At 38.7% G+C, this 14537-nt stretch overlaps 1 protein-coding gene across 3 annotated transcripts in view; it reads left to right on the forward strand.

The window, feature by feature from the left end:
• RALGAPB (Ral GTPase activating protein non-catalytic subunit beta) overlaps window positions 1-14537 on the forward strand; it is an 88970-nt gene that overhangs the window by 17534 nt on the left and 56899 nt on the right. For all 3 annotated transcript variants that reach the window (XM_039227060.1, XM_039227062.1, XM_039227061.1), the window contains exons 3-7: window positions 1363-1565; window positions 6489-6652; window positions 8473-8659; window positions 12544-12675; window positions 13949-14127. In XM_039227060.1, coding sequence (XP_039082991.1) covers window positions 1363-1565; window positions 6489-6652; window positions 8473-8659; window positions 12544-12675; window positions 13949-14127 — 865 coding nt within the window. The remainder of the gene's footprint in view (window positions 1-1362; window positions 1566-6488; window positions 6653-8472; window positions 8660-12543; window positions 12676-13948; window positions 14128-14537) is intronic.

Below are 14537 nucleotides of genomic sequence, written 5' to 3' on the forward strand. Positions count from 1 at the left end.
TATTTTTCCTTTCTTGCCACATCATATTCTTCTTCATGGGCAGGTTCTCTCAGCTCTTATGATGTGATTCAGATAGGTCAAGAGGCTGGAAATCATTTAGCGCAGCTAAGTGCCTTGTTAAGATCCTACCTAGCTTGGGGTGCCTGGGCGGCTCAGTTGGTTGAGCATCTGACTCTTGATCTTGGCTCAGGTCATGATCTCACAGTTTGTGGGATCGACCACCACCACTCCTATGGTCCACCCCCCCAACTGGGTGTAAGCGTGGAGCCTGCTTGGGATTCTCTCCCACCCCTCAGTCTGTCCTCTTCCCCACCCCCTGCTTGTGCACATGCATGCTCTCTCAAGAGGAAAAAAAGATCTGGGGCACCTGGGTGACTTAGTCAGTTAAGCATCCAACCTTGGCTTAGGTCATGATCTCATGGTTTGTGGGTTCGGGCACCCCCATAGATCTCTCGGCTGTCAGCACAGAGCCTGCTCCAGATCCTCTGTCCCCTTTTCTCTCTGCCCCTCCCCCACTAGCACTTGGACATGCTAGTCCATAAACATTAAGAAAAAATTTTTTAAAAAATCTTACCCAGCTTTAGTCCTTTCTCACTTATATTTGTTCTTACCTTTCCATGTTAATTATTTTCTTTGACAGAAAAAAATAGTCACAGAATAAGAGTTGAACAGTTCATCTTCCTTCCTATTGTTAATACTACATGATCTGGAAATGTAATATAATTGAATTTATGTATACAATTTACTAAATAACATACATACCTCTATATAAATTAAAAGGAGAAAAGTAGCTAAAATTTTCTATTTCTGTGTCCCAGTCTCTGTAAAATCAAGATGACCCGTATTTGCTTTTTATTTAATAGAGCAAATAATAATAATGTCTAATGGGTAAAGCCAACATGGAAGTGATATTTAGACAGAAGTAATTTATTTTTTTCTTAAATATTTTGCTTAGGAAATGTTGTCTGAGTATGTTTTATCCATGGAAAGTGCATTCTCAAGAATAAATCAGGTATATAGTTGAGAAAATATACTGTCCGTTGAGAGTTTTTTTGTAATAAAAGAGGTAAACATTTTTTTTCCTGAATTTATTTTTGAGACAGAGAGAGACTGAGCATGAGTGGGGGAGGGGCAGAGAGAGAGGGAGACACAGAATCTGAAGCAGGCTCCAGGCTCTGAGCTGTCAGCACAGAACCCAGTGTGGGGCTCGAACCCACAGACTGTGAGATCATGACCTGAGCTGGAGTCGGAAGCTCAACTGACTGAGCCACCAAGACGCCCCTAGGTAAACATTTTACATCAGCCTGCTGAGATATAGCAGGGATGTGTGATAATCCTATATGTATATTTTCTTTTGTTTAGGTGAAATGGACCATGGAAGTAATTTGCTATGGATTGACCCTTCCGTTGGATGGAGATACTGTAAAATATTGTGTTGATGTATATACAGACTGGATTATGGCTTTAGTGTTGCCGAAAGATTCTATCCCATTGCCAGTTATTAAAGAGCCTAATCTATATGTTCAAAGTATACTAAAACACCTGCAAAATCTTTTTGTACCAAGGTAAGTTATTACCATCTATCTGGCCTCTTACCAGGATCCTAATAAAATATTCGTAAAAGTTACTTTTTTCTATTATAGGAGCTGATTTCATTGTTAGTCCTTTGAAAAGTAACTTTCGTTACTATTCAATTAGAGAATGTATTAATATGAATGATAAGAGAGATAGGCTTATATAATGTTTTTTATCAAGTGTGTGTTCATTTTAAAAGCTTTTGGTTTTCTAAGATCTGATAGTGTTTAGATATTAAAATATTGTGACCCCTTTCCCTTCTATTCAAAAGACATACCTTTGCCTATCATAATTCTTTTCTCCACTTAAGCTAAAGGCAACTAAGCCTTCTACCTTCAAATGAACCTTTCCCATGAGAGACTGAAGACACCAAAGTAAGCAGACTTGAAATTATTATGGGGAAATTCGTAGTTGGCCAAAAGATGATCTTAACAGTTTGTTACTGATTTTTTTCCCCTACTTTCTGAGACAATGACCTTAAATACTATAATATGGGATACATGCCTTATTTGGGTTTAACGCTTTTTCCCCCCAAATCTAAAAGATTATATGTCATTGTAAAGAGTTTGGGAAATATAGAAAATAATGGAGAAGAAAGCATTAAGTAGTTTCTTATCTACTTTTAAGGATTTCCTTTAAGAAAAATCTGTTTTCTTAAACAGATTTTTTAAAAAAATCTGATCTTTAACATTTATTTATTTTTGAGAGAGCATGAGCAGGGGAGGAGCAGAGAGAGAGAGGAAGACACAGAATTGAAAGCAGGCTTCAGGCTCTGAGCTGTCAGCACATAGCCCGATGCAGGGCTCGAACTCAGAAACCGTGAGATCATGACCTGAGCTGAAGTCAGCTGCTTAACCGACTGAGCTACCCAGGCGCCCATATTTTTTATGTATTCAAAAGAGGCATAGGGGCTTGCTTCCTTTTGGAAAAGTTCTCATTACAGCTTTTTTACTATCAGGTGGTGAGGGACTTTGAATCATCCAGAAACCACTCTACAAATTTTAGCTTTTTAAATTTAGGGAGAAGATTACTTTGGGATGCCTGCTGGCTCAGTTGATAGAGCATGCCACTCTTGATTGCAGGGTCATGAGTTTGAGCTCCATGTGTGTTGTAGAATTTACTTAAAAATTTTTCTTTTTTACAGAGTGTTAGAGGGAAGATCACTTTGCAAAATTTGGGGGAAAAAATCCCCATTAAGATCTCTGATGTGTAGGATCAAGAATAACTCCTTGCTTTATGTGAAATGCTGGCTATAATCTGGCTCCTAGCCAGATTAGCTGGTGCTAATTCTGCATGAGCCCTGCTCATTGATCAGACTCATAAATTAAACATTCCCTTAAGAATCCTTATTAGGGGCACCTGGGTGGCTCGGTCAAACATTGGACTTCAGCTCAGGGCACGATCTCTCGGTTTGTGAGTTCAAGCCCCGCGTCGGGCTCTGTGCTGGAACCCAGCTCAGAACCTGGAACCTGCTTTGGATTCTGTGTCTCCCTTTCTGTCTCTGCTTTTTTCCTGCTCACCCTCTGTCTCTCTCTCCTACAAAAATAAATAAATGTTAAAAAAAAAAGACTCCTTAATAATCTTCCCCATCTTCACCTACCCTTTTTTTTCCTTCCCTTTTTCTCTCTCTCTTAGTTGTCTACATCTTACTCTTGTTGGTTCATTTTAAATTCTGCCTTGTAAAGGGAAATCTTACTTGACCATCCAGGCCTGTAGTGATCGTACCTTTTCTCAATCTGTGTGGTACTTCCTGTGTCGCTCTTATCTCTTCACTGTTTTATTGCCCTTAAAATGTGTATGTCTCATTTCCCTGTCTAACCAACTTGAAGGCAGAATCTAGGTTGTATATATGTTTTGAGCTTTCACAGTACCTGGTGCGGTACTGATATTACCTTAGGTGTGAATTGAATGCTTGTTTCTTGATTTATTGATTTCAAATAGAAGTGCTAACAGGAGGTGGTTGACAGTGATTAGTGTATTCTTTGTGTCTAAGCAGGTTCTTCTTTTTTTTTTTTTAAAGTTTATTTTGAGATTGTGTGAGTGAAGAGAGGGGCAGAGAGAGAGGAAGAGAGAGGAAGAGGGAGAATCCTAAGCAGGCTTTGTGCTGTCAGTGAGGAACCCGATGCGGGGTTTGATCCCATGAACTGTGAAATCATGACCTGAGCCAAAATCAAGAGTCAGACGCTTAACCGACTGAGCCACCCAGGTGCCCTTCTAAGCAGGTTCTTCTAAAATAGTATAATATTTAGTGCTTTCTTGTCGTTCCATGTAGGAGACTAATTTACTGGGCTTTTTCTTTGGGCATGGGATAGTCTCATGAGTAATATTGTCAGTTTCTTTCCTATTTGTATTCTTACAACCCCTCAGTGCTCAATTCATTTGTATTGATGAAAAATATCAGTGGCATTTGAGTTAATTGGGCTTTTTCTTTTTTTCCCTTTTGAGAACCTGAGTACCTTGTTCGTTTTACTGTTTGGTAATTAACTTGTTTTTTCAAGAGTGTGAATATTTCTCAGAGGATTCTGAACTGAGTACTAGAGTTCTCCTGGCCAGCGTATCTTAGGGAGCCGAATATTTTCAGTGCTAAATATTGGAAGTTATGATCTCATCTTTCTTTTTTTTCATTATTTATTTATTTTGAGAGAGAGAGAGAGCGCACAAGATGGGGAGGGGCAGGGAGAGGGAGAGGCAGAATCCAAAGCAGGTTTCACACCATCAGTGTAGAGCCTGATGCAGGGCTCAAACTCACAAACTGTGAAATCATGACCTGAGCCAAGCTCAAGAGTCAGACACTTAACTGACTGCACCACCCAGGTCCCCTGATCTCATTTTTCTTTATTGGAAGTATCAGGTTTTTTCAATTCATATCACAAAATTGTCATCAAGTTTACTTAGTTGTTTTTATAAAAAGTGATATTCAGGATAGAAGAACTGTTTTTACCTCTTTGCTAGAGATAAGTCAGAGTGAGGGTGACCTTTTTCTTTTTGCCTATCAGTTTGATCTCTTTTTTGTTTGCATAATTGAATGAACAGTGAACCATCTTTTAAAATTGATTAGGGTTTTCATTGCTCAAATATATTGTAGTTTAAAAATGTAATATTCTTCTAAAGTAGTGGTTGGCAAACTTTTTTTTTGATAAAGAGCCAGATAATAAATATTTTAGGCTTTGTGGGCTATATGGTATCTGTTGTAACTAGTCAATTCTGCTGATGTAGAGAAAGCAGCCGTAGATGATCTATAAATGAATGAGCATGGCGGTGTTCCAGTAAAACTTTATTAACAAAAAACAGATGGCAGACCAGATATATAGTTCACCAACCCCTGTTCTAAGAACAGTTTTTCTGAAGATCATAAGTTGTTTTTGAAAGTATTGAGGGGGAAAAGATAATCTCTGGTGTTTAGATTTTTCTGTTTAGTTTTTAGTAAAGATGGCCTTATTTCTCTTAGCTTTAAAACCTGGACACTGCTCCTGTGTTTTGGCCCTCTTAGTGAGGCTACAATATCTACAGAGCAGATGTCTCCTTTTGAACCACTGGGTGTGTAACTGGAACTGGTCGGTGGGCCTGTTACCACTTGGGAAGCCTAAAGTACTATCACTAAGTTGGAAGAGTGTTAGCTCTACTGCTATTTTTATTCTTCTTTTGGGATTTTTTTCTTCTTTGGTCAGAAGAAATTTGTGTGGCTATTATATAGTTTCTTATTGTTCAAGTGGCTAGAGTGTCAGACACACACTTGAGCCTCATGAGTTCACATGAACTGGATTCACTTCCACCTAAACATGGACATCTCCCTGCTCTTGGGGACTGTTAGCTTTTCCTAGGTGAATGTCTCATTTTGCTCTAGGTCTGACTTCTTTAGGAAAAACTTAGTAATGTCATTTGTTTGCAACTCTTAAGGTAAGTGGCCCACAATCTGAGAATCTTCTAAGGTTGAGGTGGGAGTGCTAAGGCCACTCACTTTATTTTCTGGATTTCTTGAGGAAATCTGAGGGAAGCTCTGAGATTCCCTACATTGATTTACTAATGTTTTATTAGTTCTTCGTGACATGAGTCATAATGTAGAAACTTGTCCTCAAGATTTATTTCAGTAATATTAGTTAGTTGGGTTTTACGTAGGAGGTCTGGAGGCCAACTCACCACTCACTTATGCAGTGAGTTTCCTACTACTCTTGAAATTCTCAAGTAGTCTGCTTTGGAAAGCATGGGTAAGGGGCTGGGGCCTGGACTTCTGTGTTCAACTCTAGCCCTAATATCTTGATCTGTTTTATTCTCTTGGGAAAAAATGGTCCTGTGGACTAAAGAGTTATCAGACTTTTCTAGGGTACCTTGGGAACCATTGGAACCCCCATCTTAGGTCAAGTTGCCTTCTTTATTAGTACAACAGTAGCAGGTGCTCATTTCTGAGGCAATTGCCTCCATACCTCATCAGTTTTAGTGACCTGTGAGAATATTCCATTGGGTCTGTAGGTTCTTCTCTAGCAGACATTAGCTTCAAAGGGACTGTGAGCCCTATGAATTCACATTCTGAATTCATGTGAATTTGTATTTAAAAAGATTTTAAAAGGATAAGCAACACAGAAGTGGCTGTAGGTAATAACTTATTCACTCATCAGAAAATGGTGTGCCTGTTATGGGTCAGGCACATTTTAGACTTAGAAAATCCAGAAGTGAAGCTTACATTCCAATGTTCCCCTCCATCGCCAGGAGCTTTTCAAGCGCTCATAGAAGTGCTTGGTTGAGATCCCGGAGTGCTGAACTGTGTGGTGATGACATAGTTTTGAACTGAAGGGGGCACACCCAGCTCTGTCTCCTGATGCTCTTAGGGAGCACCGCTGGGCCATTGCTTGCTGTGTACAGAAGTCATTGCTTTCTTTCCTCAAGGCTTGTCAGTGATTTCTGTCCGTCTTCTTCAGACAGGAACAGGGCTCCAGTCAGATCCGACTATGCTTACAGGTCCTGAGAGCCATTCAGAAGCTGGCCCGTGAGTCATCCATCATGGCACGAGAGACATGGGAAGTCTTACTGTTGTTTCTTCTGCAGATTAATGACATACTTCTAGCTCCGCCAACTGTTCAAGGTCTGCTTATTTTTTTTTTTTTCTAGTTTATTTCCAAGCTCCAGATAAAGTTCCCTTTAAACTCCATGACTAGTAGACTCAGTGGGGATTTACACTTTGGCATGACGTTTGGCAAACTCAGGTTAAAAAGCAGTTCTTAGAATGGAAGATCTCACAGGCATAATATGAAATTACTTTACCTTAGTGATGATTTTGCTAATGTAGGGAGAGACTACGTACTGATGTATATTTGATGATAGTAGTAGCTTGTTTAGTTACGATAGAGCTGGTATAAGAAACAACTAACTAAAGTAGAACCTGTAAGTACTGTACCTGATTACAAAGTAGTTTTCAAAGTAGACACTAAAAACTTGACAGCTACAGAAGATATTTTGTTCAGCAAGTGGAACCTACAAAGTCTTCAGTGTTCTGTTTGGAAGTATGACAGTATGTCATTCATTACCTTGTCATTAAGAAGCCTCCCGTTTTACACCTTTAAATTGTATTTTAGAAGCCCTGCTGTGTATGTACACGGTGTACACAGAATGGAAGTTGATATTCTAGTACTAGGTTCCCTTGTTCCTTATTCATCTGTGTAGTCTCTTTCCTAACAGACATGCAAGTGTGCTTGTGATGTCACCCAAAATACAGTCCAGGAAATTATCTAAAGGAAATCACAAAATTCCACTATTGACCCCATAATAGGATTGAATACTTTATCACTGACAGTAGCTGGCCAGTCATTGACTCCTTGGCTCTTTGCTACAGAGTCCCCATGCCAGGGATCTCAGCAACTCAGAACAGGCAATTCTTCCCCTTCTGGGGCTTATTATTATTGAAATTTTATTTTTGCTCAGCTGAAATACGCATCCTTGTAACTCTTCCTACTAATCCCAAGTTTGCCTTCTGGAGTAATGCAGAGTATAGACCCCTGTTTTTCTCCCTAGATCCCGGGCTCAGAACAGAGGAACAGGCCTGTATTCATGGTTGAGGCTCTGTCCTGCCCAGCATCGGTCCTTTTGCTCCCTTCTTTGTCCCTCTCTTCCTTGAAGGGTAGTTTTCAAACACCTGAAAGTTTCATAACAAAGTTTAGAGGTAGAAAGACCTGGGTATTTATTTGCTCTGATTCCTTCACTTACTGACCGTGTAAACTTGGACAAGATACTTAAATTTTCTCCTCTAAGTTTTCTCCTCTTCAAAATGTGTATAACTGATAATTGGTAGAAGATATAAATACCTATCCTGCAGGATTAATGTGAGGAATATGTGAGGTCATATATATGAACCATTTGGCACAGAAATGGACCCACTAGTCACATATCATAGACATTCGTCCTTTCCCTTCTCCTCTGTGTCCCGTCCACTTGCTGGAAGACTAAGATCTTTGATAAGAAATGAGCAGAGTGACTTGAAAACTTTATTTTTAATGTTTTATTTATTTTTGAGAGAGAGAGAGAGAATGGGGGAGGGGCAGAGAGAAAGGGAGACACAGAATCAGAAGCAGTCTCCTGGATCTAAGCTATCAGCACAGAGCCTGACATGGGGCTTGAACCCACAAACCGTGAGATCATGACCCGAGCCAATGTCGGACATTTAACCGGCTGAGCCACCCAGGAGCCTCTAGACTTGAAAATTTTATAAATGTTAATTGGTTGATATTGTTATAATTTTCTTCATAGGAGTTCCTAAGAACGGTTTCTCATTCTTATTAATTAAATGCCTATTTGAAAGTCAGAACTTAACATTGTATTTATTTTAATTTTTTGGCCTCTTAAATCAGTGAATTAAAGATTTTTCTTTAAAAATGAGTATGCCAAAGATGTTTTCTTTTTGTTGGTAAGGTGGCATTGCTGAGAATCTAGCAGAGAAGTTGATTGGTGTTCTCTTTGAGGTTTGGTTACTAGCTTGTACTCGGTGCTTCCCAACACCTCCTTATTGGAAAACAGCCAAGGAGATGGTGGCAAACTGGAGGCACCACCCAGCGGTGGTGGAGCAGTGGAGCAAGGTCACCTGTGCACTCACCTCAAGGTAGGTCATCATTCTCGACTGGCCTTCCCTCATCCGCCTGGCCAAAGGCAGCTTTCCCCTAGCTCTGGGTCTTCCTGGAACCATGGAATATGTTGTAAAAAGCCTGTATCCTGTGTCCTGTTACTGTACTTTAGATGCAGAATTAAGCCACTTTTTAAAAATAGATATAGCAGTTTGACTAGTGCCTGTTAAATTGCACCCTTTCAGATTAAGCAAATCTGGAGAAGCAGATAAATTCTGCACTCTGCCTCCCTAGCCAAATTCCCACTCTTAATCTGATTACTAAAATATTCATAATTATTACTTAAAACAAACCATAGAAAGGTATAAGAGGTAAGTTCACTAGAAATCCTATTATATATGCTTATACATAGCTTTACAGAAATGAGACCGTACTATATATAACATGCTGTATTATAACCAAAGTAGATAGTTTGTTATAATAATTTTACCTTTTTTACCGTTTATATACGATATTGTCACTATTCTATGAGTAATTAGGCTTTTTTTTTCCAGACTTGTTTTTTTGTTTCAACTCTGCATATTTTAATATATAACTCTAAAAGATCAGGATTCTTTTTAAAGCACAATCACAATACCATTATCACACCTAAAATAATATTAACAGTTCCTTAATATCTGTTAGCCATTTGATGTTTAAATTTCCCTTGGATGCCTCCAATTTTTCTTTCTGTGGTTGATTCCATTGAATCAAAGCTGTATAGTTCATATATTACATTTAGTTGACATGTTTCTTAAGCCAATCTTAAATTATAGGTTCCTACTCTTTCATTTTTATTTCTTTGCAGTTTTTGTTGAAAAACAGGTTTTAGAATGTTTCACATTCTGAATTTTTCTGATTATGTCCTAGTTGTGCTAATATGTTCTCTGTCCTCTGTACTTCCTGTCAATTGGTAGTTAGATCTAGACTGGATTTGATTTAGGTTTGATGTTGAGGGAGGCATTGTGGAGGCAGAAACAAATTTAATTAATTAATTATTTTTAATTTTTAAAATGTTTGTTCTTGGTAGGGGAAGAGAGAGAAAGAGAAGCATGCAGGTGGGAGAGGAGCAGAGAGAGAGGGAGACACAGAATCTAAAGCAGACTCCAGGCTCTGAGCTGTCAGCACAGAGCCTGATGCAGGGCCGGAACTCAAGAACCTTGAGATCATGACCTGCGCCGAAGTCAGACGCTTAACTGACTGAGCCACCCAGGTGCCCGAGGAACAAATAATTTATAGGTAGCATTATGTATCAGAAGGTAGATTGGTCTTTTTCTGAGTTAATAAAATGTTTACATATAGAAGTTTTAGACTATTCTTTTGATTCTGGTATATCCTAGTGAATGTCAAAATTATAAATCTACTTTTAAATAGTACTTCTTTTTATCTTGATTATAAAAGTAATACATTCTTGGGGCACCTGGGTAGCTGAGTTGGGTAAGTGTTGGACTCTTGATATCGGTTCAGGTCATGATGTCACAGTTCATGGGATCGAGCCCGGCCTTAGGCTCCTTGCTGATAGCACAGGACCTGTTTGGGATTCTCTCTCCCCCTCCCTCTCTGCCTCTCTGCTGCTTATGCTCTTTCTCTCCCTCTCAAAATAAATAAACAAAGAAATAATAAAAAGCAATACATTCTCAAAATAGGAAATTTGGAAGACAAGGGATAGTGTCCATCACTTACAGATAGCCAGTGTTAACATTTTAATGTATTTTTTCAATTTCTCTTTATAAAAAAAAGATTTTATATAGTATTGTTACCTACTTTTTTAAATGTTTTTTTGAGAGAGAGAGAGAGACAGAGAGAGAGAAGGGAGAGAGACAGAGAGAGAGAGAGAGAATGGGTAGGCATACACAAGCAAGCAGGAGAGAGGCAGAGAGAGTGGGAGAGGGAGAATCTTAAGCGTCATTAGCGCAGAGCCTGATGTGGGGCTTGATCTCCACTGTGAGATCATGACCTGAGCTGAAATTAAGAGTTGGATGCTTACCTGACTGAGCCACCCAGGTGCTCCATTATTCGCTTTTTTTATTTGATTCTTACCACATTAATTACATGTGCCTTTTTCATTCTTAAATCTCAGCATCATATTTTTAATGGCTTTGTAGTTTTTCATTATATAAATGGAATTTTAATTGAACCATTTCATTGTTTAAATATTTATGTTGTTCCCAGTGTTTTACTTTAAAAATATTGTTGGGACACCTTGGTGATGCAGTGGGTTAAGTGTCTGACTTCAGCTTAGGTCATGATTTCACAGTAATGAGTTTGAGCCCCGCGTCAGGCTCTGTACTGATGGCTCAGAGCGTGGAGCCTGCTTTGGATTCTGTATCTCCTTCTCTTTCTGTCCCTCCCCCGCTGTGCTCCGTGTCTCTCTCTGTCTCTCAAAAAAGAAAAAAATTAAAAATATTGTTGATATGAATATTTTATACGTTGTGTGTGTATATTCTGGTTATTTCATTAAGATATAGTTTCTAGATATAAGATAATTGAGTCAAAGGGCTTTTGAACAGTTTAAATACATTTAGAATAGTACTATTAAATTAACTGAATTGTTGAATTACTTTTAAGGTACCATAAATTCTGAACTGCATGTAAGTTATATAGCAGTTGTTATTATGAATAAAGTATGACTTAGTTGTGAGGCGCCTGGGGGGCTCAGTTGGTTAAGCATCTGACTTCAGCTCAGGTCATGATCTCTGCTGTCGGTGCAGAGCCTACTTCAGATCCTCTGTCCCACCCTCTCTGCCCCTCTCCTGCTCTCACACTCTTGTGCCTGCCTGTGCGCTTGCACTCTCAAAAATGAATAAACATTTAAAAAAAATAGCTGGGGTGCCTGGGTGGCTCAGTTGGTTAAGTGTCTGGCTTTGGCTCAGGTCGTGATCTCATGGTTCGTGGGTTTGAGCCCGTCAGGCTCCATTCTGAGAAGTGGAGCCTGCTTTGGATTCTGTCTCTCTCTCTCTCCTCTGTCTCTGCCTGTCCCTCACTCATGCTTGCTCTCTCTCTCTCAAAATAAATAGATAAACCATAAAAAAAATTATAGCTTAGTTGTGTTGAAGGAGTTTGCTGTGGGATGAATCTTTAAAAATAATTTAAATAACAATATATTATTTATATTATAATTATGTAACAAATTATATAATTATAGAAGTTGAATATTATATGATTATTTGCAATTTATAAATAAAAATTTATAATTTGATAAATTGATAATATTTGTGATTTTCTATATTATAAAATTAGCATATAATTAATGTATTATATACAATCTTACATGTTACATACCGTATGTTATAAAGCTATTTATGTAAAATATTAGATTTTAATCTTGCATAATGTTTAATGTATAACAAGTATATGTGGTTTTATACATTATAGATATATAACCTAAAATATAATTAAATATAAAATTATAAGTAATAATTTTAAAACCAAATTATTCAAATATTTGAACATTTTTAAAAATCTTCTACAAAACTAGAAATCCCCCTTTAATTTCTCTCTCTTGTCAGTAAGGGTTTTCATTTATCTTACTTTTGTGAGGTATGATACACATTTCAACAATTTTGTCTTCTCTTTCTCTTATCATATTTTTTAATGTTTATTTATGTTTGAGAGAAAGAGAAACAGAAATGTGAGTGGGGGAGCGGCAGAAAGAAAGGGAAACACAATATCCAAAACGGCCTCCAGGTGCTGAGCTGTTAGCACAGAGCCTGATGCAAGGCTCGAACTCAGGAACTGCAAGATCATGACCTGAGCTTAAGTCAGACGCTTAATCAACTGAGCCTCCCAGGCGCCCCTCTCTTATCATATTTTAATCCTTGAATGTATTTTTCACTCTGTTAAGTAATGAACTTGGTGGTGTGCAATTTTTTTTATATTTTAGATTGCTACGCTTTACATATGGTCCTTCATTTCCTCCATTTAAAGTTCCTGATGAAGATGCCAGTCTGATCCCTCCTGAAATGGATAACGAGTGTGTAGCACAGACGTGGTTTCGCTTCTTACACATGTTAAGGTATTATTATTTAGTGTAGTGTTTGCTCTTTATCCAGTGTCTCAGGGCAGAAACCATGCTGTAACTCTCACGTGGGTGCTCCGCGTGTGGCTGCTAAGTGTAGGCCTCCGATGGAGCCACATGGGACAGTGGGCGTGTCTGCATCATGTGCCTCCTGCTCTCCCTGTGTCAGCCGTGCTCGGTCTGCGCTCTCTGGAAGTTTGTCCCCTGCGGTACATACAACATTTGTTCTCTTGCCTGCTGCTGCAGCCTAGATGATAGCTCTCCCAGGACTTTGTTGCATTCTGTGGGGCCTGGACACTGCCAATGCTGTCTGGTCAGCCTGGCTGGGGGGCCTCTCTTCTAGTGTCCTTGTTTAAAATGTCACTGAGGCATTCCCTAAAATTACACAGAAGGATAAATTGCTGCTTCCTGCTCTCTCTCTCTTCTTTTTTTTTTTTTCAATAATTCTATTCAGTTCAGTTTCATTGCTTCCCATTTTTTTCTCTACTAGCCACAACCTTGTGTTGTGTGTAACTTCTGTTGCATACTGCCTTAATTTGTAAGCCATTTCCTCTCATTCTGGTTTGACTGGCCCCAGTTTTCTGTTTGTGTATTAGTGATTCTAAATTACTCTATATGACCTTTTTATAAATTAGGGTTGTTAACCGTTCCTCTTTTTTTCCAGTTTGTATTTTGTGTTTTTCATCTTTCAGTGATTTCAGTTTAAAAATGTCTTTTTCTGTGATCATTTTCTGTTTCCTTTAAAATTAGAAATCTTTGGGGCGTCTGAGTGGCTCAGTCAGTTGAGTGTCCAACTTTGGCTCAAATCACGATCTCTGAGAGTTCGAGCCCTGTGTCGGGCTCTGTGCTGACAGCTTAGAGCCTGGAACCTGCTTCGGATTCTGTATCTCCCTCTCTCTCTGCCCCTCCCCCACTCATGCTGTCTCTCTCTCTCTCTCTCAAAAATGAGTAAACGTTAAAAAATTTTTTTTAATTAGAAATTCTTTCTGTGGGGCGCCTGGGTGGCTTAGTCGGTTAAGCGTCCGACTTTCGCTTAGGTCATGATCTCGCGGTTCGTGGGTTCGGGCCCCGCGTCGGGCTCTGTGCTGACTGCCAGCTCAGAGCCTGGAGCCTGTTTCAGTCTGTGACTCCCTCTCTCTCTGACCCTCCCCTGCTCACGCTGTCTCTCTCTCTCTCCTAGAAATAAATTAAAAAACATTAAAAAAAAAAATAAAAAAAAAAAAAAAGAAATTCTTTTTGTATAATTAATTCTTTTTCTCTTTTTTGATAGTAATCCCGTGGACTTGAGTAACCCGGCCATTATAAGCTCTACTCCCAAATTTCAGGAACAGTTCTTAAATGTGAGCGGAATGCCACAAGAATTGAATCAGTATCCCTGCCTTAAACACCTGCCTCAAATATTTTTTCGTGCCATGCGTGGAATCAGCTGTCTGGTGGATGCATTCTTAGGTGAATTTTGTGTATGTTGCTAAATGTTTGGAGAGCTACATGTAGATAACTCTAGAGTCTAGATTTAGAAACTATTATGGTAAACCATAAGGAAGAAAAAAACAGATTTGGTGAGAAATAACAAGGTAGGAAAAGTTATTTACAACAAATGTAATAGCTAGAAAGGTTCTGTTGTCTTTATATAAGCAGATCTAACAATGCTAAGAAAAAGAAGACTTGGTAGATAAATGGACAAAGAATATGAATAAATGATTTTCAGAAAAGTTCATTCTCACTAGTAATCTAAGAAAATACAGATTAAAATTCATTAGGTATCATTCTTCTGTGTGTCATTGGGAAGCAAATTATACCTTTCGTGAGCCTTTATTTTAAACTCTTTTTCACACTTTAAGAATATGAAAATTCAGATT

Source organism: Hyaena hyaena, unplaced genomic scaffold (genome assembly GCF_003009895.1).
Source record: "Hyaena hyaena isolate Hyena2069 unplaced genomic scaffold, ASM300989v1 scaffold_25, whole genome shotgun sequence".
Lineage (NCBI taxonomy): Eukaryota > Metazoa > Chordata > Mammalia > Carnivora > Hyaenidae > Hyaena > Hyaena hyaena.